This window comes from Dama dama, chromosome 18 (genome assembly GCF_033118175.1).
Source record: "Dama dama isolate Ldn47 chromosome 18, ASM3311817v1, whole genome shotgun sequence".
NCBI classification, from domain to species: domain Eukaryota; kingdom Metazoa; phylum Chordata; class Mammalia; order Artiodactyla; family Cervidae; genus Dama; species Dama dama.
The window spans coordinates 94,640,132-94,665,457 of record NC_083698.1 but is presented as its reverse complement, the minus strand read 5'-3'; the positions used below and the strand labels follow the sequence as shown (position 1 = coordinate 94,665,457).

The 25,326-nt window shown below is 38.2% G+C and overlaps 1 protein-coding gene across 2 annotated transcripts in view; it reads right to left on the bottom strand.

Moving 5' to 3' along the window:
- Window positions 1-25,326, bottom strand: part of NUP205 (nucleoporin 205) — a 98,469-nt gene that overhangs the window by 45,888 nt on the left and 27,255 nt on the right. For both annotated transcript variants that reach the window (XM_061165875.1, XM_061165873.1), the window contains exons 14-30: window positions 21,601-21,651; window positions 20,870-21,079; window positions 17,429-17,528; window positions 16,860-16,997; window positions 15,561-15,750; window positions 14,472-14,592; window positions 12,186-12,267; window positions 11,765-11,929; window positions 11,311-11,435; window positions 8,687-8,801; window positions 4,127-4,276; window positions 3,474-3,545; window positions 2,975-3,132; window positions 2,375-2,455; window positions 1,189-1,380; window positions 412-679; window positions 208-306 (exon numbers count right to left, since the gene is read on the bottom strand). In XM_061165875.1, coding sequence (XP_061021858.1) covers window positions 208-306; window positions 412-679; window positions 1,189-1,380; window positions 2,375-2,455; window positions 2,975-3,132; window positions 3,474-3,545; window positions 4,127-4,276; window positions 8,687-8,801; window positions 11,311-11,435; window positions 11,765-11,929; window positions 12,186-12,267; window positions 14,472-14,592; window positions 15,561-15,750; window positions 16,860-16,997; window positions 17,429-17,528; window positions 20,870-21,079; window positions 21,601-21,651 — 2,317 coding nt within the window. The remainder of the gene's footprint in view (window positions 1-207; window positions 307-411; window positions 680-1,188; window positions 1,381-2,374; window positions 2,456-2,974; window positions 3,133-3,473; window positions 3,546-4,126; window positions 4,277-8,686; window positions 8,802-11,310; window positions 11,436-11,764; window positions 11,930-12,185; window positions 12,268-14,471; window positions 14,593-15,560; window positions 15,751-16,859; window positions 16,998-17,428; window positions 17,529-20,869; window positions 21,080-21,600; window positions 21,652-25,326) is intronic.

Genomic DNA, 25,326 nt, shown 5'->3' with positions numbered 1-25,326 from the left:
GTCGTAGCCACTGGACCACCAGGGAAGTTCCTATTGCCACAATTTTACAAAACTAAACATTTTCCTTTGACTTTATAGTAAGTACGTTAATGATTCCATAAAGACTCATTTATTAATAGCTTTGCTTAGCCAAAAGGTGAAAAGGTTATTAAAAAAAAAAACATTTGAAGTAACCAATCTCTAAAAACAGAGACGATTAGCACTTACCCACTTCTAAGGTATCTGGTTCATCCGGCCTCTGGGCAATCTGTAAGTAATACAGCAGAGAGCCATACAGGTGTGTCCTCACTCGCTGGAATCCACCACCTAGGAAAATACAGCAGAGTAAAAATCTTTTTTTAAATTAAAGTTAAAACAAATACAGAAGTCATAATTTGTAGAAAATTTAGACAAAAAAAAAAAAAAAAAAACCTGTCTTCAAAATGAAGTCTAACAGTTTCTTCAATATGATGTGAAGTGAAGAATCTCCGATAGAAGCAAACCCCACCACTGGGTTCTCTGTGGGCGGAGGCGAGCTGAAAGAGCCATCAAGAGTGAAAGCACAATGGACCTCTCCAGGTCCCAAGACTAAGGGCTGCTTCTGCTCCGTGCGAACGGCTTGGCTTAGGTGAGCGGTCAGGGTGAACACGGCACCTGCTACCACGGGCATTAATTCCTGCGCTGCTTCATCATCCAGGATCTTAAAGCAGAAAGACAAACCACAGTGAGGGCCCTGCTTTCAGCTAGTCATCACCACGTCTTACACGTGCAGCTTTTCAACTATCACAAGAATTTAAAAATGGAACTACTATTCAAAGAAGATAAAAGCTAATACACAGAAAGAAATTTAAATAGGATGCTGAGTAAAATGTTCTTAACCAGAAGGGAGCCCTAGCAGAATTCCCTAGAGGTTTTTAATGGAAATTAACATAATGGCCTCCCCAGTAGAGCCTGCCATTTAATAGGTCTAGGGTAGGGATCTGTCACGGAGATTTCTAAAAAGCTCCCTAAGGAATTCTGACACACTCTGGTTGAGAGCCATTATTGTACAGTTACTTTCCTTGAGGAAAGTTTTAACACTGGCATTGCAGTGTTAACACAACTCTATTGACTCCAAATCTACAATGGAAAAAAAGGTGGGGCAGACTATATATTTAAATGGGATTAAAATTTGTTCAGCAGCATACAGTAATTCAGGAAGCATGTCACCTTATCATGCACATCTTGTAAAAGATCACGAATAATCAGTTGGCGATCCTCGGCTTGAATGAGGTCCTGGGGACAGGCTGTCAGGATAATTTCGACCAGCTGCCTCCATGACTCCAGAGCATGCCGTTTTGCATGAAGACACTGCAACAGTTTGTTTCTTCCTACCACGTACTGGAGTATGGTGCTGATTTCCTACCGCCGCAGAAATTGAATTGCAAGGTTAACACTTAGACAAATAAAGTCTTACCAACAGACTGCTATTTTTAACCCTGTCAGTTAATCTGAAAACATTTACAGTATCCTCTGGAAACCTTCCACATGCTTGCTAGACAGCAGATTAACTTTTTATATTACACTGGTGGCCAGAATATTATTATTTTTCATAAAAAATAAAGCTGTGTGTGTGCACGTGTGTGTGTGTATGTTTAAGATAGGTGACAGAGGTGATGTGGATGGAAATGAGTTTTTCACCCCATCTTCTTTCTTCTTGCAACTGTCTATTATACTTCGTAACACTAGAGTTCCCTAAAACTCAAGTTCAATAGCACCTTTCCTCAATGTGTCTTCTATTTCTTTGCCTCTGGCTTTGGCCTAGCCAGCTGTGTTTCCACATATGTGGTCCTTCCCACTCGATCTCTGACCCGTATCTCCCCACTTGTGATGACAAGTGACTCTTCCCTCACTGACTGGGAACAAGTAAAATCTATTACACAATATGAAAAGGTTGTAAATCCTCAACTAGCTTAGCAAAAAAGATATAATTTTTATTCTGGCATCCAGACATTAACTTCAGCTCAGCTTTTAACATTACAAAGTCAAAAGTGAAAGACTCCATTTCTATCAGATCCACTTCACAATTGTAAAAAGCATAATCAGAACTCTAAAAGAGGCAGGATCCAATCATGCCTGTGAGATGACTAGAAAAGTTTGTGCTTAATTTGCATGTAAAACACATATTAGAATATCTTGGGTCATGCTGGCTCAGTGTGACAAACTCCACTGTGTATCTGTGTATATGAACAGAGCAAAATGTGAATGCTTTTAACAATAATAACAATGGCAATGACGGGTGACTTTTATTTTTTAAGTAGTTTCCTAATAATGAATTAGAAGTCAGTTCACTGCTTTGTCATCTAACTGGCGATTTAAGTAGCTTAAGGAGTTAAAAGGTGTCAGCAGGGCTTACATCCATCAGGAGAGGTCTCTGTCCTATGGCTGCCATACCCTGAAGGGCGTTCACTTCGGCTACAAGAACTCTGTGAAGAAGCTACATAATTGAGAGAAGGGAGAAAAATAAGATCATTCCCGACACTGGTACAACAATAACCTAGCAGTTACTTTAAACTGCCCTAGAGGGGAAAGTTTCAGATAACTTTATATATAATTTAACTGTGGCACTGTCCAATTCCTGTCAAAAACAGGAGGGATCCCTCACATTCCAGAGAGTAGTACCGAAGAGCCTCTGCGGCAGGAAATTTGGTGCAAAGGCACAGGCTATCTTCTTCCTATTAGTCAGGGCATTGACACCTACCTGGTAGAGAGTTAAATAATTAAAACCACCCCAGAGTGGCAGCTGGGTGGCATGACTAATAGGAAGGAGATGGGGAACCTAACAAAGAGATAAAATTAGTGCGGCCTATTCAGTTTTCTTTCCTTACTGCTTGAAAAGCGTAAACCACAGTCTAATAAACCAACACTTCTATTACAAAAAAAGACATGTTATTTTTTCCTAATGACTCAAAGACTGAACCCCGTGATACTCCACACACTCTAAAGCAATGCTCACCTTGACATTGCAGACTGTCTGTCCCCGTAAATTCTTGTGTTCACAGTTAGCAATAACTTGTTCAATCTGGGCCCGATCAAAGAAATCCAACTGCAAAGGCTCAGGGATCTCCTGACTGAAGTCAATGGAGTCGAGAATATTGAGAATTTTGCGACGTACTAGAAATAATGAAAAGTCATTTTATTTTAGCTACGACATGGGGGAGAAAAGCAATCCAAAGACAGTACTACATCTATGTTCAGAAAGGGCATCAGTCTGGAAACTGAAGACTGTATTGAAATCTAAACTGGATTTTATTTCTAACACATTCATTCCCAAAAATGTTTTTCCCATGCTATCATCTTGCTATAAAAAGTTTTTCTTGTTGACAAATAATTTTTACATAGCTTTTCAACATCAGTTCAGAATTTGCAGGTACAGGCATTAATTACCTCCTGAGATTTTAAGCAATTTAATATATACATATCTACAAATTTATTACAAATTCAAAGAGCTTCACCTTTTGTAGAAGTGTCAAAGTGCAGGAACCCAGAGACAGACCTATTTTCATCTTCCATGCCTCCTTCCCCATCTGTTGGAGCATCAGTAATAAAAGATCAGAAAAAGAACACATTCACAAAATTTATTTGGAAATAACAAATATCAGGTTATTTTATTTCTATGTTATTGCTTCTAGGTCAAAGAGCCCCTTGCAAATGGATAATTAAAATGCAAAGATGATGAGAATTTATCAACAACATTCCTCTAATTCTTTCTGTTTCTATCAGATCCACTTCACAATTGTAAAAAGCATAATCAGAGCTCTAAAAGAGGCAGGATCCAATCATGCCTGTGAGACAATTAGAAAAGTTTGTGCTTAATTTGCATGTAAAACACCTATTAGAATATCTTGGGTCATGCTGGCTCAGCATGACCAACTCCACTGTGTATCTGTGTATATGAACAGAGCAAAATGTGAATGCTTTTAACAATAATAACATGGCAATGACGGGTGACTTTTAATTTTGTGTTCTGAAGGGAAAAAATTCTAAAGGCAGAAAGAACGTGTCTGGCCTACAATCACAGACTAACCATGAGATTCAGATGTGCACTTGCATTCACACAGACCAGTCAGCAGCAGGACAATACAAATGGCAACATGCACATGTTCACCTGAGTAGGGCTTCACTGGCATGTCATCCAGCAGGAGGTGGAGGAGCCTCTGGGTGTGAGAGCGTTGGCGATTCAAAGAAGTTACCCTTAGTTCTATTGAGGCAGTCTTCATCAGCCATGACATCTGGTTCAGCATAGATATTTCATATTCTGTAATTTAAATATATATGTTTAGTTTCCCAGTATATGACACAAAATCAGAACAGACATAGTCTGTAACTCGTCAGTATTCTCCCATGTAACATAGTCAATAATTTATGAAACTATGCACCATAATAATTTGTCACTCTGTAAAATTAAAAAAGAAAAAACCAGATGCCAAGAGAAAAAATAAGTGTATGTCTATGATAGGTAAGCAAAAGCAACTGAAGAACAAAAGAGAATCAAGTTTCTGTTGCTAGAATAACTTCATGTAGATCTAGAGAACTCTGGATCTATCATAGTTTGACATGAATAGAGAATTTAATACTTAAAAAGATAATCCAAGTAATTCTCAACTATTTATCCTGGCAAAAAAAGACTACCATAAAATTTGATTTTTATTTCAGAAAAAAATACATTTTAAAAACTAAAATAAATACATAATTTGCATAATTTTAAAATGCATGATTTTCTGCTATCTTGAGATTATCAACATCATTTTGGTCTAACATATAGTTAGAATTGGGAATCACTTATCCAATAAAAGTTTTTGAATCCAGTATGATTGTAATATGCCTGGCTTTGAAGTCCTAAATTATGAGTTTTATAAACATACAAACACTACTCCTCCTCCTAATAATAATAATTACAAGCAAAGCTACATCAATATTTAGAAAGTAGACAGCAAAACAGGCAAGATAGGAACTTTTTTTTTCCAATTAGGAATAAAAAAGGGTTTCTTAAAAATCTTGTTATAAACAGTATCTTGGGGTTAAAAATAACATATACTGATTATGAAAATGAACTCAACCTCTTCTGCCATTAGGTAATTCCCAAGTGTCTCACACCACACCCTAAGAAGTAAAGCAGGGGCTTCCCTAGGGACTCGGTGGTAAAGACTCCTCCGGCGATGCAGGAGACACGGGTTCCATCCCTGATCGGGGAAGATCCCACACGCTGAGGAGCAACAACGCTTGTGCGCCACAGCTACTGAGCCTGTGCTCTGGAGCCCTGGGGCCGCAACTACTGCAGTCCCAGCACCTGAAGCCCTTGTTCCACAACAAGAGAAGCCACCTCCTGAGAAGCCCCCACGCACCGCAACTAGAGAGAAAAGCCCTCGCAGCAATGAAGATTCAGCACCGTCGAAAATAAATAAATAGAAGCTTTTAAAAAATCCTTAAAAAGCAAATCAGAGCTGACAATTACTAGTAATGGAAACTTACTATGAAATCTTTGAGCCTAGACTTCCTAAAACATAAAGATGATACAAAATAAACTTTTAAAAAACCTCAATAAAACGATTGCTCTCCAGATATAATATGAGCTAAGAAAATTGTTATAAATTGATCAAAAAGAAAATTACATAAAATAGAATCCTATAAAACACAGGAAGCCTGGGTAGCTGTGTTGACCAGGTCAATAAACTAAACGTATAGTTTCCATTATAATTAGTTTCCTATTTTTCATTTCAAGACCTGATCATACACAAGAAACAAAAGTAAAACACAGACTTTTATAAAACAATTTCACTCAAAAAAAAAAATCTAAATTTCTGAAATCTTATGTAAATATATTCTTACCCTTAAACACAACTTCAAATTTTTGTTAGTAAAAGGATAAAATTCCAACCTTAACAGGCTATTTGAAAATAATTTTATGCTGGCAGTTAAAACATCAGGTTTCTCAAGCACAAATTACAAAAACAACACAAAGGAACACAGAAGCAAAGTAATAAAATGAGGACAGAATTCCACAAATTCTAAAACTGCTACCCCATTTCAGTTCAGTTCAGTTGCGCAGTCGAGTCCAACTCTTTGCGACCCCATGGACTGCAGCATGCCAGGCTTACCTGTCCATCACCAACTCCAGGAATTTACCCAAACTCATGTCCATTGAGTTGGTGGTGCCATTCAACCATCTCATCCTCTGTTGTCCCCTTCTCCTCCCACCTTCAATCTTTCCCAGCATCAGGGTCTTTTCCAATGAGTCAGTTCTTCGCATCAGGTGGCCAAAGTACTGCAGTTTCAGCTTCAACATCAGTCCTTCCAATGAATATTCTGGACTGATTTTCTTTAGGATGGACTGGCTGAATCTCCTTACAGTCCAAGGGACTCTCAAGAGTCTTCTCCAACACCACAGTTCGAAAATTAATTCTTTGGCGCTCAGCTTTCTTTAGAGTACAACCCTCACATCCATACATGACTACTGGAAAAACCATAGCTTTGATTAGATGGACCTTTGTTGGCAAAGTAATGTCTCTGCTTTTTAATATGCTGTCTAGCTTGGTCATAACTTTTCTTCCAAGGAGTAAGCATCTTTTAATTTCATGGCTGCAGTCACCATCTGCAGTGATTTAAGTCTGTCACTGTTTCCACTGTTTCACCCTCTATTTGCCATGAAGTGATGGGACCAGATGCCATGATCTTAGTTTTCTGAATGTTGAGTCTTAAGCCAACTTTTTCACTCTCCTCTTTCACTTTCATCAAGAGGCTCCTTAGTTCTTCTTTGCTTTCTGCCATAAAGGTGGTGTCATCTGCATATCTGAGGTTACTGATATTTCTCCGAGCAATCTTGATTCCAGCTTGTGCTTCATCCAACCCAGCATTTCACATGATGTACTCTGCATATAAGTAAGCAGGGTGACAATATACAGCCTTGACACACTCCTTTCTGGATTTGGAACCAGTCTGTTGTTTCATGTCCAGTTCTAACTGTTGCTTCCTGACCTGCATATAGATTTCTCAGGAGGCAGGTCAGGTAGTCTGGTATTCCCATCATTTCGGAATTTTCCACAGTTTTTTGTACTCCACATAGTCAAAGGCTTTGGCATAGTCAATAAAGCAAAAATAGATGCTTTTTTGGAACTCTTGCTTTTTGATGATCCAATTGATGATCCTATTGAAATTTGATCTCTGGTTCCTCTGCCATTTCTAAATCCAGCTTGAACATCTGGGAATTCATGGTTCATGTATTATTGAAGCCTGGCTTGGAGAATTTTGAGCATTACTTTGCTAGCATGTGAGATGAGTGCAATTGTGTGGTAGTTTGAGCATTCTTTGGGATTGCCTTTCTTTGGGATTGGAATGAAAACTGACCTTTTCCAGTCCTGTGGCCACTACTGAGCTTTCCAAATTTGCTGGCATATTGAATGCAGCACTTTCACAGAATCATCTTTTAGGATTTGAAATAGTTCAACTGGAATTCCATCACCTCCACTAGCTTTGTTCATAGTGGTGCTTCCTAAGGCCCACTTGACTTCACATTCCAGGATCTGGCTCTAGGTGAGTGACCAGACTATCGTTATTATCTGGGTTGTAACGATCTTTTTTGTATAGTTCTTCCGTGTATTCTTGCCACCTCTTCTTAACATCTCCTGCTTCTGTTAGGTCCATACCATTTCTGTCCTTTACTGAGCCCATCTTTGCATGAAATGTTCCCCTGGTATCTCTGATTTTCTTGAAGAGATCTCTAGTCTTTCTGTTTCTATTGTTTTCCTCTATTTCTTTTCATTGATCACTGAGGAAGGCTTTCTTATCTTTCCTTGCTATTCTTTGAAACTCTGCATTCCAATGGGTATATCTTTCCTTTTCTCCTTTGCCTTTAGCTTATACTCTTTTATCAGCTATTTGTGAGGCCTCCTCGGACAACTATTTTGCCTTTTAGCATTTCTTTTTTGGGGGGATGGTCTTGATCCCTGCCTCCTGTGTAATGTCACAAACCTCAGTACATAGTTCTTCAGGCACTCTGTTGATCAGATCTAGTCCCTTAAATCTATTTCTCACTTCCACTGTGTAATCACAAGGGATTTGATTTAGGTCATACCTGAATGGTCTCGTGGGTTTCCCTACTTTCTTCAAGTTAAGTCTGAATTTGGCAATAACGAGTTCATGACCTGAGCCACAGTCAGGTCCTGGTCTTGTTTTTGCTGACTGTATAGAGCTTCTCCACCTTTGGCTGCATAGAATATAATCAATCTGATTTCAGTACTGACCATCTGGTGATGTCCATGTGTAGAGTCTTCTCTTATGTTGTTGGAAGAGGGTGTTTACTATGACCAGTGCTTTCTCTTGGCAAAACTCTATTAGGCTTTGCCCTGCTTCATTCTGTACTCCAAATTTGCCTGTTACTTCAGGTTATTTCTTGACTTCCTACTTTTGCATTCCAGTCCCCTATAATGAAAAGGACATCTTTTTTGGGTGTTAATTCTAGAAGGTCTTGTAGGTCTTCTTAGAACCGTTCAACTTCAGCTTCTTCAACATTACTGGTCGGGGCATAGACTTGGATTAAGTTCTTCAGCATTACTGGTTTGGGCATAGACTTGGACTTGTCTAAATGCTACCCCAAAATGTTATAAAATTAAAATCACTCAACACAGACTTTACACATTTGTTTTAATAATAAAGGAGAAGAATGTCCTACCTTTGTTAGAAAATGGCAAATGCTGCAACTGAGAAAATAAGAAGTCCTGGCTGGTTCTCAAGTACCTCATGGTAGGACCAGATGTATCAGAGCATGCACATAACTGGTAAATCACCTACAGAATTATAATAACATAAGAAAATCCCCAAATTAGCTTTTTATATTCTAGATAAAAAAGGTTATAGATATAAAAAGGTTGACCTTAAATCTACTAAGTGGAAACTAAGACCCATAAATACTAAAGCAAAAAGGATAAACACATGTACATATAAAACAAAAACTCAAGAGTAAAAGCAGTTCTTAGCACACTGACTCAAAATACACTGAAATGCAACAGGAGAATGCTGACAACACTCTCACAGGACTAATCTTAAATCACCCCAGATACATTAACATATATACATGCAGTTAAATAGTAAGTTTTAGTATTTTAACTATGATTATCAGCGAATTACTCAGAAGTAACTTCTAAAAACCAAGGTTATATATTAATTAGTTGATATAATTGTTGGGATCTAAGAATCCCTTGTGGGAATTTAATCCTATGTATTCCCAAAGAGCAATGGTTCAGTATTCACCAATTCAGTGTTCTCTGTGACTTTATAAAATCAAGAACAACTGAATGTAAATTCAATATAGATCTAGAAACATAGTCTTAAGAAAAATACAAAACAACAAAGCATAACTAAAGACGTTGAGTAAAGCAGAGTTAAAAAAAACTGGAAACAACCTAAGTGTAACTTATATTGTAGCAGCATAGAAAGTGTCTCCCCTCCCTCAGGGGGAGGGAAGGACACAAAATTGTACATACGTATTTCATATGTACAAGGAAAAGACAGGAAGGGGACACAAGGTAAAGTTTAAATACTTGCAGACATATGCTTGTCCTTCCAACAGCTTTGATATTGTATTGCTTTTGACACTATAAATACTGAACTTCTCAAAACAAAATCAAGTTATTCATAGTAGATGGTGAGTTAAGAAGATACAAGAACAGATGCTCCAAGATATGTGGGAGGTAATACTGCTCGAGGGAGAAGGACAAAGAAAGTGAATTCCAAAAGCATGACAAGCCACTCTCCAGGGGTTTGCCTGACACCCTTCCTAGTTTCCAAGATCAAGTAGGAAAACTCTCCGCTGTCCAAGGGAAGATAGCAAAGACACAAGGCTCCATGTCAGCTCTTCAGTCAGACGGCCTTGTGCTGCTGGATGATGAAGGTGTCAATAAGGCCCAGAGTGTTTCCCTTTCACATAATTAGATTTATTTTTAAACAAGCTCTTCTTAGAGGTTTAATTTTTTTCTGAAACACAGTGAAGTGTAAACCTAGAGGTAAAGGACACCTCTTTCGTTAACAACAGAGCAGTGTTTCTTGTTAAAAATGCAGATTCTGACCCAGAAGGGCTGGAGTAGGGCCTGAAATTCTGCACTAACAAGCTCCCAGGAGGTGATGCTGCTGATGTTGGTCCACGTTTTGAGTCACAGAGCATATGTATTAAACTGGCAATCTGTTGGTTTAGACATGATTTGTTTGGCCGGTATAGTGTTTAAGAAAGCAGAGGATCTGGCAAACCAGGGTCTGCACTCTAACAGGGTAAAAATGAGCAGGGGCTGAGTAGCAGAGTAGATGGTCTCCAGTCTGCTGGATTCCCCTGGCTCCTCTCCCCACCTATTTGTCTTAAATCTGGTTTTATTCACTTCTTATACCTGCCTAACTCCTTTAACCCAGATGATTAACCTTATCAATTGCTTCTACCTAAGTACATCAAAATCAGTAACACTGCGCTAAAATATACATCAAGTTTGTTCCCTCATTAAGGGATTTACAGGAAGACTGAGCTGCAGTACTGAGAAGTGAAGTTTGGAGAGCCGGAAAATAGAAGACGACAGTAAAGAATAACAAAAAGAAAAATACAAGAATAACAAAAATCTCCAGGTTACTAGAAGTTAATGACGCATTTCTTACCATGAAAATGAGAATCAGGGTGTCACTTAAATTGAGAAATTAGTTGTATCTTATAAAGCCTAGTTCTTAAAATACTTACAATGTGAAGAAAACAAGAAATAAAAGAATAAAACACAAATAAAACAGCAGCTCTCACTAAAGTTTAAATTTACATTAATTTGACTATCGACCACCTTACAAACAGCTATACGTATAATGCACATGGTTCTTAAAAAGTACTTTCCCTTACTTTCTTGCATTCTCATTGAAGTCTCACAATAGCCCATTTCACAAATTTAAAAACTGAGAGAAGTTTCATGGCAGACCCAAGGTGACTTAGCTAGTTAAGGGGCAGAGGTAGGAACCAGAAGTCTTCTGACGCTAATCCACTACTCTCTCCACCAAAAAGAAACAACTTGAAACACAGCATCCTTGGAAAATTTCTGCATCAACTGGTCTAAATCCATCCCTTATTTTTCAAGAGATCAACAGACAGGATCTTGTAGATCTATAAGATCTTGAGCTTGTGCTTTGTGGACTTTACCCATAAATGAAAGACTGGCCCAACCACTAGATGAACTCATTCCAATTCAGTCCTACCGTGGTACTTGCATATCTGTGACGGATTCACGCATAAGCTTCCTCTCATGGGTGTGCTACAAAGCTGAGCCCTCTGTGTACCTGGTAACACAGCTCGGCGAGCTGAGGGGACTCCTTCACCGCCAACGGGCCTGTTCTGCCTTCAGTTCCCTTCTCCAAGATGTTCAAGATGGCGTGAAGGCAGGTCCGCGGGCAGCCTAGCACTCCTGCATGAAACCAAAGGAAAATTCAGCTTCTCTTTTCAAAGTTCGGCATTAAAAACCTTAGAATACATTTATAAAACTTAAAGTTTTGTACACATACACTCTACTGTAAATACCGTTTCAAATACTGATACAGAAAATTTATTAAATACTAATTTTCCAAGGCTTAGTTTGTCCAGACTTCATCTAAATCCCCCAAAAATCAACCTGTCACATAATTTTTCACACATTATTTCTTTCAGTGAATTATCCCACGAGCCTAGAATTCAATACGTAACCATTGAGTGACAAATATGGAAAAAAATAAATGGCTATGTGTCTTGTGGCAATACCTGGGTCTTGCAGGTTTGTGGTACTGACAGGTTTCTTTAATTCAAAGCCCAACAGGTAGAGAGCAAGATTGGGTGGATTGCGTTCCAAAGAGGTAATGAGAAGATTCAAGATGTGAATTCTTGTTTCATGACGGATTCCAGCTAATTTCTTTTCAAGTTCTGAGCCTAAATGTGGAAATAACAAAGCAATAAAAAGTTACCATGGGTCAAACTAATATAAAACTTCTATCTCAAACCTCAGATGTTTTCTTTAGCTTTAGTTTACTTGATTAGCTATTACATTAAGTTCAGATTTAAGAGGTTTCCCAAAAGTCTTATTTACTGTTATGCTAGCAAATTCTCAAAATTCCCTTATGTCACCACCAGACATTCAACAGTTTATTTACATAAAATAAAAAATACACGTTAATCTGAGACATACCCTCTTCCATACGTACAAATTCTTCTGTATCTTCACTATCCAAACACTCCACAAAACCAGCCATCAGCTTCTGACTTACACTCTGAAATGATATAAAGATTTTAAAATGACAAGTTATAAAAAGGTTCTAAGTATTAGAGAAACTATGATAAATATGATATATAATTACAAACACTTGTCTATAAAGGCAAAAGGCAAATCTGCTCCAAGGAAAGTATGAGGTTTTAGTTATATTTTTAATTAATATAAAACTCAGTTCCTTAACTGAGTGCCATTTAGCTTGCTATAGAAATAACTAAAGAGGACTTCACCAGTAGAGCAGTGGATAAGAATCTGTCTGCCAAAGCAGGGGACACAGGTTTGATTCCTGGCCCGGGAAGATCCCACATGCCGTGGAGCAACTGAGCCTGTGTGCCACAGCTGCTGAACCCACGCTCTAAGGCCCATGAGTGGCAACTATTAGAGCCCGCACACCACAGCTCCTGAGCCCACGGGCTGCAACTACTGAGGCCTGGGCACCTCGAGCCCGTGCTCCACAAGAGAAGCCTGCACATCACAATGAAGAGTAGCCCCTACTCTCCGCAACAAGAGAAAGCCCACACAAAGCAGAGAAAACCCAGCAAAGCCAAAAATAAATAAAGATGAATAAGAAACAAAAACTTTTAAAGTTTATTGGCTTTAAAACTTGCTTCATTAATTTTCTTTCCCAAAGAATCAAACTAGTTTTTAAAAACAGTAACATTAAATTGCTATTTCATAAACTCTTCATTATATACTCTATGCTATTGATCTTAACTAAAATATAAAATAAAATTCTCATTTTTTCTCTTTAGAAATGTATTACTTACACCAGTTTTATATTTCTGGGCTGAGAAATTAGATACGACTCTATCTCTTTTAAAAACTCTATGTGTGTGTGTGTATGTGTGTATATGCTAAGTTGTGTCCAACTCTTTGCAACCTCATAGACTATAGCCCTACAGGCTACTCTGTCCATGGTACTCTCCCCAGGGATCAAACCCGTGTCTCCTGCTTGGCAGGCATATTCTTTACCACTGAGCCACCTGGGAAGCCCTTAAGAACTCTAGCAGGATACTAAAACTGGTAATAATTCAAACTCAAATGAATACCAATGAACTGAAAATCTGCATCCAAAGTCCTCTAATTAATTATGTGGTTTCATGAGCTTATCCAAAAACCAGATTACACATCTAAAATTTACAATAAATAGTGATTCTCAACCTGGGTGGTACTGCCACTCTAAAAGGCCCTTAGAATTATATGAGAGCATTTTGAGTCTTCAGGACCAGAGACGGCTACTCAAAGACAGTGGCAGGGGACCAGGGATGCTAAGAGTCCTGCAATTTAAGAGACAGTTACACTAAAACGAAGATCTGTCCCACCCAAAATGCCAGAAGAGTCCCTGTTTCAAAATACCAAAACCCAATAATATTCTTCAACTAACTAGAGCAGTGATTTCCAGCATAAAATATACAAGGTGAGGAATGTCTATAAAGAGAAAGAAAAATAATAGATTCTCCAATTATAGCTATTCAGTCAATAGAAAGAGAACCAGACTAAAAGAAGAAAACATCTAAAATACTCTACAGTGTATCAAATGAAGTGACACAATTGTGGGTCACCAAAAAGCCACAGAGGCTTCCCTGGTAGCTCAGCGGTAAGGAATCTGACTGCCAATGGAGGAGACACAGGTTCCACCCCTGTGTAGTGGGAGATCCCCTAGAGAAAGAAATGGCAACTCACTCCCAATATTTTTGCCTGGGAAATCCTATGTACAGAAGAGTCAGGCATGCTACAGTCCACAGGGTCACAAGTCCACAGGACATGAGTTAGCAACTAAACAACAACAGCAAACAACAACCAAAAACCCACAGAAGCAGACAACTCACATCAGTGAAATCAGAATAGCAGAGGCTCACTCAGCACAGAGGCAACTGAGGAAGAGTGAAACAAGGATGCAAAAAACAAACAGAAGGTGCACTTACAAACCTAATCATCCCTTTCATGTGTTTGTAGTAGCGCATTAAATGCTCTCATTAGGCCATACAGTTACATACTATAATAAAGAGTATAACCACATACTATCATATACGTATTAAGAGAACGGTATTGTCATCAAACACAAATCATAGTCCAGTACATGGGTAGGCTTTTATCCATCATATACAAATATACTTACTCTCAGAATTTTCCCACATACAAGAATAAGATGTATTCTGGACGTACCAAAAAAATAGCAAGAAAAGCAATAACAAAATCAGTTACCTGGTCATGTGTGAAATCTCCAACCAATTTTATCTGAATATTGGAATTGCAAGAGATACAGCAGAGGATCTTGGCACTTTCAAAAGCCAATTCTGGATTAGTATTGCCATGATACAGGTATCTTTAAAACAAGAAAACATTTGGGGAACAACGTGATGAAATTTTTGCTTCTTACTATAATCACTACAGAACATTCGCAGGCCGGGCTCTCCTACCCACACCGCACTTCGGTAAGTTAGACAAGGTTCCCCTTCTGTCAATAACTAGATGTAACCTGTTACGGAGGCTTCACCGGTGGCTCAGTGGTAAAGAATCTGCCTGCAATGCAGGAGACACAGGAGACTGGGGTTCAATCCCTGGGTTGGGAAGAACCCCTGGAGGAGGGCATGGCAGCCCACTCCAGTATTCTTGCCTGGAGAATCCCATGGACAGAGGAGCCTGGCAGGCTACAGTTCAGAGTCACAAAGGGTCAGACACGACTGAAGTGACTGAGCAACCTTGTTATGGGTTGAATCGTGTTTCCCCAAAATTCACATGTTGACAGCCAAACCCAGAATGATCTTATTTGGAAATAGAGTCTTTGAAGATATAATTAACCAAGTAAAGATGAGACCACTGGGGACAGCCCTAATTCAACGACTGACAGCCTTATAAAAAAGGGAAAAGTAGACATAGCCACACACTCAGGGAGAACGCCATGACGTAAAGCTGAAGGCAGAGACTGGGATGATGTGCCCACCATTTACAGAATACTAAGCATTGCCAGCAAACCACCAGAGGCTCAAACACACACAGTGAAAAGTTTGCTCCCCAGCCCTATATTCTCCAAACATCCAACTTCCCTACAGGAGACAATATTATGTCATTTTATACTTTGAAATATTTAGGGCAGAAAATAAATTAGAAAGAAGAAAAAGAAATTACAAGGTCCAGAGTCATTAAAATCGGAGCCGCAAAAGACGACAATAATAAAATGAAACAAAAAAAAATGCTTCAGTGATGCCTTATGGATCTGATCAGATTTGGACATCAAAGTCAGAATGCCATCTGACTCACATTGTCACTTCTCTACCTACACACGGAACTCACCTGGCAATGTTCACCACATTATCCGCCTTCTTGGTTCTGGGATTGATTCCCTGCAATAGCTGTTCTAACGGAGAGACGATCAGAGCCAGCTGACTCTCTCTCAGCAGATCCATGAAGAGGTTTTCCTTCTGCAGAGTAAGATTGAGAAGCGCAAGGCAATGCTGCACTGCTTTCTCCAGGTGCTTCTTTCCTACAGAGCAAAATCAAAGTTAGAAAGTTCCACATGAATCTTAGAAACTCAGAATCAATTCTCAGGAAAACAAGATAAAGGGTGAGTTCCAGATTCAAAAAGTCCTCAAGTTTTCAAACCTTTAGCAGTAACTTCACAGAACTGCTCACTCAGACAAGTCACTGTACTTTTGTGACTCAGATTAATTTAATACAATGGCTTCTCAGTATTTTTTCCTGCATTCTTTCCCTAATTATTTAGAGCAGAGTTCTCAGATGGGAGTGAGTCTGGCCCCAGAGGACATCTGGCAATACCTGGAGACTTTTGATTGTCACAGCAAGGGATGCAGTACAGGCATCTAGTGGGTAGAGGTCTACAACACACAGGAAAGCCTCCACATTAAAGAATTATTCTGCCAAATATGCCAGTGGTGCTGAGGCTGAGAAGCTGATTTAGAATAATACATAACCACCGTGGAAAATTTGGAAAATAAAGAGGCAAATATAAACAAGGGCTACATATAGTGCCACCATTCAAACTTAAAACTCACGGGCTCTGGAGTCAAATTACCTAAGCTCAAATCACATCCTTGACCCTGGAGAAAGATGTGAAACGCCTTCATGCATCAATTTCCTTATTCATTAAATGGAAATAATATCATCTACCGCACAGGTCTTTCATACAGGTTAAATACATTAATACATGTAATGAGCTTTTAAAATTGCCAAATGCACAGTAAGCACTTAATAAATAATAATAACTTATAGCAATAGTAAATGAAATTTATTGAACACCATGTACCACGCACTATAGTAAGTGCTTTTACAAATACTATGGAGAAAATGAAACAAAAAGTACTTTAAATTTAGAGATGTTAAAGTTGTAAGAGATAACTATGATTACCTACCAAAGACCCTGCAATAAGACAGTTATAATGAGAGTCTCTGTATTTCAGTCAGCTCTCACTTTTAATTTACTTTGATGGTATGACTCACTAAAACAATACTGTAGACACAGAGAAAATCTTACGGCGAAAGGAAGTTAAGATGTCATCTACTTCAAAGCTTCAGTTTACACATGACAAAAACAGCAAAACTGTTTTCAAGCTATGAAGACAGTCAGGCACATACCAGGGAAAGGAGCATAGGTATCCAGCTGTTTAACACCTTCCTCCAGTAAACTAAGGGCAAGCTCCAGCATCGGTGACTCATTCAGAAGGTGATACATCAGACTAAATCCTGGTGGCTTATAGGCTATGATTTCTTCTCCTAAATAGAACATAACATAGTCCAAGAGATGGTGAATTAGTACTTTTGTCACACCCTTTTTATGAAGCATGAGATTTGTGAATTAAATAGTATCTAAACAAATGAAGCAAGCTTCAATTTAGAGACAGTGACACAAACTATACACAATGGTTATTTCCGAAAGGACTGATGTGCACACAATGGTTCACACGTTGCGCTGACATCTAACTCCTTAATCTATAGGCAATGTTCTTACTCTTTCATTCCGTGAAATTTTTACTTTATTCTCTCTTGCTTAGAACAATCAAAATGACTAAAACAATGTAACAAAACATATAAAATTATAATTTAGTTTATAGCCAGAAGTAATTTACATCTTATGCATAGTAATTTATAAATTATAAATAGGTTTATAAATAGCTGACACTTTGAAAGTGACAGAATTAAATTACCTTGTAGTTCCACAAACTGATCCACAAAATCTTCAAGTTGAGGTTCATAATCTCTGAGTAATTTATAAAACACCTCCAAAACAACCTCAGCAACTTCCCACTACAGAAAGACACAAATATTTCAGTAACAGTAACAGTTCACGGTGATAGATTGGGTAAGTTTTTCACCCCTCTAACTTTCCTCCAGAAAATGTGTGAAGTCCCTTTTCTACTTTGTTTATTCGAAGCAATACAGAACGCCCAATTCATTCTGCTTTGTTTTGCTAAGGACAGTGGACTGGCTAGTTTTTCAAGGTAAAACAGGTATAAAAGAATTAGTAAAAGAAACATTTCTAAAAAAGAAACATTTCTACAGCAGATATTTGAGCTCTGTTAACAAATCTAAAGCACCCAATATCTAGCCATACAGAGTTCCATTTATAAATTAAAATTTATAAATAAATTTAGTTCATAAATCTAGTTCAATTTATAATGAAAAACCATCACGTTTGAACACTTCTCCAAAAACATCAAACATTCAGTTTCTCTAAGGATCTCAGCTGGACAGGATCTGAGAAAATATCTCATCAACTCTTATTGTGCAGGTGAAGCAAGTAAAGCTCAGAGCACTGAATGATTTCCACAGACCATAAAGCTTGGCAGCCAAAGTGCTGAAGGTCCAGCCCTGCACTTCTAATTCCTAGAGCTGGTTCATGGCTCTAGCCAAAGTTAAGAATCACTGGTAGACCTCCTCCAAATGACCTCATCTTCACCTCTTTGTTTAAAATGTTTTTAAAAGCTATGTAACACCAAGGAAAAATATTTATGCCAAAGGGAAAATATATTGTACAGACATAACTGTACAGACAGTAAAATTAAACTCTGTTTAAAAAAATCTACTACATAAAATTTTAATAAGGCTGAGTCTAGTAACTGTAGACGGTGGTTTTTAAGATTATTACTTTAGTCATTATTTCCACTGCATATAATTTTATCAAAGCTGATTTTTAAAACTAGGACTATGACAATCTTAATTTTAATTTATCTTATTTAATTACTCATTTCTCTCTATTTTCTAAATTTTTCAAAATCATTTATTTAAATAAAAAATGTTTATCACCACATGATAATGGACTTTAGGTTTACTAAATATATATGCTGCCTCAAACACTGTTTATATTTATTTATTTCAATGCAAAGCACTGTTTTTGTGACAAGTTAGTGTTCTAAAATACAATAACACAAATTAAACCTAAAAAAGACCTTCTAGTGAAATAAATTCCCAAAACTGAGGGAAATTTTCTTAGGGTAATATGTTAGGAAATCATTGGTAGCTGGAAGAGCAGCAGTGCTAGAAATATAAAAATGCACGAGTGAAAAATAATAAGCACAGAAAAAGAGTGGCTGACTAAAGCTCTAAACCCTTAGGTCACACTGACCTTTTTAAGAAAAAGCAAGTAAGATAATTAAAAGAAATGCCAAAAAGTATCAGAACATTTTGCTGAAGAGACTGCAATTGTTAGCATCCATTATCCATCTGAAATGACTTTTATTAATGAGGCATGACTGCTATTAATGCTTTAATCCAATAAGGAAATACATGTTAATAAGATAATACTAGGCCTTTAGTAAAACATACACCCCTGTTGGCATCGATTTTTAACCACATGAGAAGCAAAACTTATAAAGCAACTGACAAAAAATAAACCTCAGCTATCTGGGACTAAATATTAGAAACAAACTATGTCTGATAATATAGCAATGAAAAATAAGCTATACCAGATACAAGTAATGATTATGCAGTCATTAAAAAGACTCTTCTCAAAGAATCTTTAATAGCATGAAAAAAATCCTCATAATACTATGTTTAGTGGCCAAAAAGGGATATAAGCTAATGCCACTAATTATCTCAATTTAAGTAGATATGCAAAGGAAAAAGAATAAAAGCAGTTATCCCTTCCTTTAGCAACAAGATTATGGGTGATGTAATTTCTTCACATATTTTTCTATATTTTCCTAATTTCCCAAAGTAGCATGAACTAAATTATTTTATAATCATTAATACAACAACAAATAAACCCAACAGGTTCAAAAACACCAAACTATAAAATAAATTAGAAATGTCCCTATAAGGTATTCTGTCCGCAAGGGTATTCTGTGAACCAATAAACAGTATTATAGACTAAAGTGAATTAAGTCAGAACCTGAAAGGGTCTCTTACATAGCTTAGTGGTTATGAGCTTGGATCTGGAATCAGAGTCCTAGGTTCAAATCCTGGTCCTGGACCTTAGGCAAGTTCCTTAACTTTGCTAAGCCTCCATCTGTAAAATGGGAATGTTAATAGTACCTGCCTTGCAGTAATATTATAATTACATAAGATGATATATACAAAAGCTCAGTTGTGAATGTACTACAACCAGAGCAAATATGAGCATAAACATCAGTGTTCCCTTGGCCTCTCTCCAAGGCTTACATATCTGATGAATCACAATATGCCTTCCCACTAAGCCAAGACTCCACAACAAAGAAGTGCTACTTACTAACCAATATTAAATGGTGTGCAAGTTAAAACTTATTTCAACCCTAGCTAAATCATCCCAATAAAGGATAGTGTGCTTCCAACTGCCAAAGGTATATCATTTTTGGTTCGATTTGGTCAAAATTTGTTCAATTAAAGATTTAATGACTATGACTTCATATCAATTAAATTGGTGGTGGTGGTTGGTGGTTTAGTAGTTAAGTCATGTCCTACTCGTGTGACCCCATGGACTGTAGAACACGAGGCTCCTCTCTCTGTGGGATTCTCCAGTCAAGAATACTGGAGTGGGTTGCCATTTCCTTCTCCAGGAGATCTCCCCAACTCAAGAACAAAACCTGGGTCTCCTGCACTACAGGCAGATTCTTTACCGACTGAGCTATGAGGGACGCACACTTTTTTTTTTGGTATAACCAGACTCAAATCTGAAAATTAAGTGAGGAAACTGGGAAAAAGTTGAGAGAAAAACTAAGAACAGAAATTGAGAAAACAAGGACTTCTGAAGAGAAACTAAAGAAATCAAACTTATGTGGCAAGGGAACATATCCTGCTTTGAACACCAGATATATTCTTGAAAATGCATATTAAACCTCATTTCTTAAACTGTACTGTATTTTATAAAGCAAATAGTAACACTCACCCCTCTTTGAGACCATAATCAAAGCATCATCATACATAAAGCCAGCAGTGTGCTTCTCTGTTATAAATCAATTAAATTACTAATCACTAAAGAGTCAGTGCTCTGGTTTTAATGCCTGAATGTATTTTTTAATACATTTAAACCAATCAGACCATGGATATGTCAGTTTAAGACCATAGATTTTACTTTCAAAAGCTAAAATGAATTTATAGCATCTCATACCTCAAATAAAAGAAAAACAGCAATAAAATACATAAGGAGACAAAAGTTTTTCTCTGAACATAACCTTTTCAGCTGCTCTCCGGTAAGCCCTTGTACGGAATCGGAGAAACACGGAATCTCGCAGGAACTGCAAATAAGGGTCAAAACCGGGGGGCCGCAGCCCAGCACCCAAATTAGAAGGAAAGGAGCTCTCCACCAGGGTGCTAATTAACTGGCAAAAGGCACGAGTTAAAGGGTATTCTTCACACCGGGATTCTATTTCATTTAGTTCCACCTTCCAAAGAAAAATAAAGGAAGTTCAGTAACATAAAACCACTAGCTTTAAAGTGCAAAGCATTTTTCAGACATTAACTCATTACCAGTGGTATAATATCACACCCAAAGACCCACAAAGACCCTACGATTTTTTTATTCAGAGGTAAAGATACAAAAGTTCAAAACAGGTATCTTAAAAGTTTCTTTAAAAAAAAGAGGAAGGGGGCACAGAGAGAAAAAAGAAACTTAAACAAGTAAATTCGCACTTCATGGCTGACCCAAGTAGTCAAATTAAATTGAGTTCAAACCAAACTTTCAGTCTGGATGGCTGCCACTAACATTCTTTTCCAGCTCTGAAACCAAAAGTGTTTTGATCTCTTTCATAAAGTTTCATCACCATTTCAACACAGAAAACCCTCAAATGAAAACACATCAAATCTGAAAACTACAGAAACTTAATACGGTAAGAATATATTTTTCTTAGTCTTTTCATCATGTGAATGCATGACTACAGAATTTAAACTAAAAGGAAAATGTTACCTCAATACCAATTGCTTGCCTCTGGCTTGGAACCCGAACAGTCTGCAGTATCTTAAAATAAGAAGAAGAATGCAATGTTAGGAGCATTCCTCATTGATCAATGAAAATCAGTGGCTTTGCAATAATATAATAGTCTCATACATCACCCACCAATTTACAATGTCAATCAGAAATGACAACTGATAAGTCTCTCATGAACTTTCATGAGCAACTGTGTCCACATTCAGGGAGAACCTCCAATTACCTGGGCTTCAGAAAACTGGTAATTTCTTAAGTGCACACAAGATGTGTTTTCAACAAATTTATTCTCAGATATTTTAGGAATAAACCTTAAAAGGATCTATGGGATGAAATCTCACTTATGTTCAAGACACTAGTATTTTTTACAACCAGCCCTACTGTTGGCACCAAAAAACCAAGAAGTAAATTTGTTAACAGGTCTCTTATGTGAACAGAAGTTTTGGGTTAAGAAGTTCTGTCCTGACCGTGCTGGAGGCATAAATAGTCTCTGGTATATAATTATACTCAGTGTCAGTTAGCCTTATCTAAGACAGAAATGTCCAAACCCAATCACACATCATCTCAGGTATAAAGAAGCACTAAGCGCTTAGGTCTGACAGAATGTGGTCCACGGGAGAAGGGAATGGCAAACCACTTCAGCATCCTTGCCTTGAGAACCCCATGAACAGTATGAAAAGGCAAAAAGATAGGACACTGAAAGATGAACTCCCCAGTTCGGTAGGTGCCCAATATGCTACTGGAGATCAGTGGAGAAATAACTCCAGAAAGAATGAAGGAATGGAGCCAGAGCAAAAACAACACCCAGTTGTGGATGTAACTCATGATGGAAGCAAGGTCCGATGCTGTAAAGAGCAATATTGCATAGGAACCTGGAATGTTAGGTCCATGAATCATGGTAAATGGTCAAATAGGAGATGGCAAGAGTGAACATTGACATTTTAGGTGTCAGTGAACTAAAATGACTGGAATGGGTGAATTTAACTCAGATGACCATTATATCTACTGCTGTGGGCAAAAATCCCTTAGAAGAAATGGAGTAGCCATCATAGTCAACAAGAGTCTAAAATGCAGTCCTTGGATGCAATTTCAAAAACGACAGAATGATCTTTGTTCGTTTCCAAGGCAAACCATTCAATATCACGGTAATCCAAGTTTATGCCCTGACCAGTATTGCTGAAGAAGCTGAAGTTGAAGGGTTCTATGAAGACCTACAAGACTTTCTAGAACTAACACCCAAAAAAGATGTCCTTTTCATTATAGGGGACTAGAATGCAAAAGTAGGAAGCCAAGAAACACCTGGAGTAACAGGCAAATTTGGCCTTGGAGTACAGAATGAAGCAGGGCAAAAGCTAACAGAGCTTTGCCAAGAGAAAGCACTGGTCATAGCAAACACCCTCTTCCAACAACACAAGAGAAGACTCTACACATGGACATCACCAACTGGTCAATGCCAAAATCAGATTGATTATATTCTTTGCAGCCAGAGATGGAGAAGCTCTATACATTCAGCAAAAACAAGACCGGGAGCTGACTGTGGCTCAGATCATGAACTCCTTATTGCCAAATTCAGACTTAAATTGAAGAAAGTGGGAAAAACATTAGACCATTCAGGTATGACCTAAATCAAATCCCATATGATTACACAGTGGAAGTGAGAAGTAGATTTGAGGGACTAGATCTGATAGACAAAGTGTCTGATGAACTATGGATGGAGATTCCTGACATTGTACAGGAGACAGGGATAGAGGCCATCCCCAACAAAATGAAATGCAAAAAAGCAAAATGGCTGTCTGAGGAGGCCTTACCAATAGCTGTGAAAAGAAGAGAAGCAAAAAGCAAAGGAGAAAAGGAAAGATATTCCCATTTGAATGCAGAGTTCCAAAGAACAGCAAGGAAATATGAAAGCCTTCCTCAGTGATCAGTGCAAAGAAACAGAGGAAAACTATAGAATGGGAAAGACTAGAGATCTCTTCAAGAAAATTAGAGATACCAGGGGAACATTTCATGCAAAGATGGGCTCAATAAAGGACAGAAATGGTATGGACCTAACAGAAGCAGGAGATATTAAGAAGAGGTGGCAAGAGTACACAGACAAACCATACAAAAAAGATCTTCACAACCCAGATAATCACGATGCTGTGATCAGTCACCTAGAGCCAGACATCCTGGAATGTGAAGTCAAGTGGGCCTTAGAAAGCATCACTACGAACAAAGCTAGTGGAAGTGATGGAATTCCAGTTGAGCTACTTCAAATCCTGAAAGATGATGCTGTGAAAGTGCTACACTCAATATGCCAGCAAATTTGGAAATCTCAGCAGTGGCCACAGGACTGGAAAAGGTTAGTTTTCATTCCAATCCCAAAGAAAGGCAATGCCAAAGAATGCTCAAACCACTGCATAATTATACTCATCTAACACAGCAGCAAAGTAATGCTCAAAATTCTCCAAGCCAGGCTTCAGCAATACATGAACCGTCAACTTCCAAACTGCCTTTTAGAAAAGGCAGAGGAATCAGGCCAACATTCACTGGATCATCAAAAAAGCAAGAGAGTTCCAGAAAAACATCTACTTCTGTTTTATTGACTATACCAAAGCCTTTGACTGTGTAGATCACAAAAAACTGTGGAAAATTCTGAAAGAGATGGGAATACCAGACCACCTGACCTGCTTCTTGAGAAACCTATATGCAGGTCAGGAAGCAACAGTTAGAACTTGACATGGAACAACAGACTGGTTCCAAATAGGGAAAGGAGTACAACAAAGCTGTATATTGTCATGGTGCTTATTTAACTTCTATGCAGAGTACATTATGAGAAACGCTGGGCTGGATGAAGCACAAGCTGGAATCAAGATTGCCCAGGAAAAAAAAAAAAAAAAGATTGCCCAGAGAAATATCAATAACCTCGGATATGCAGATGACACCACACTTATGGCAGAAAGTGAAGAACTAACAAGCCTCTTGATGAAAGTGAAAGACGAGAGTGAAAAAGTTGGCTTAAAGCTCAACATTCAGAAAACTAAGATCATGGCATCTGGTCCCATCACTTCATGGCAAATAGATGGGGGAACTGTGGAAACAGTGGCTGACTTCATTTTGGGGGGCTCCAAAATCACTGTAGATGGTGACTGCAGCCATGAAATGAAAAGATGCTTACTCCTTGGAAGGAAAGTTATGACCAACCTAGACAGCATATTAAAAAGCAGAGACATTACTTTGCCAACAAAGGTCCATCTGGTCAAGGCTATGGTTTTTCCAGTAGTCATGTATGGATGTGAGAGTTGGACTATAAAGAAAGCTGAGCACCAAAGCAATGATGCTTTTGAACTGTGGTGTTGGAGAAGATTCTTACGAGTCCCTTGGACTGCGAGGAGATCCAACCAGTCCATCCCAAAGGAAATCAGTCCTGGGTGTTCATTGGAAGGACTGATGTTGAAGCTGAAATTCCAATACTTTGGCCACCTCATGCGAAGAGCTGACTCATTGGAAAAGACCCTGATGCTGGGAGGGACTGGGGGCAGGAGAAGAAGGGGACAACAGAGGATGAGATGGTGGATGGCATCACTGACTCAATGGACATGAATCTGAGTAAACACCAGGAGTTGGTGATGGACAGGGAGGCCTGACGTGCTGCAGTCCATAGGGTCACAGAGAGTCAGACACGACTGAACTGAACTGAAGCACTTAGGACAATAATAAGTACTGACA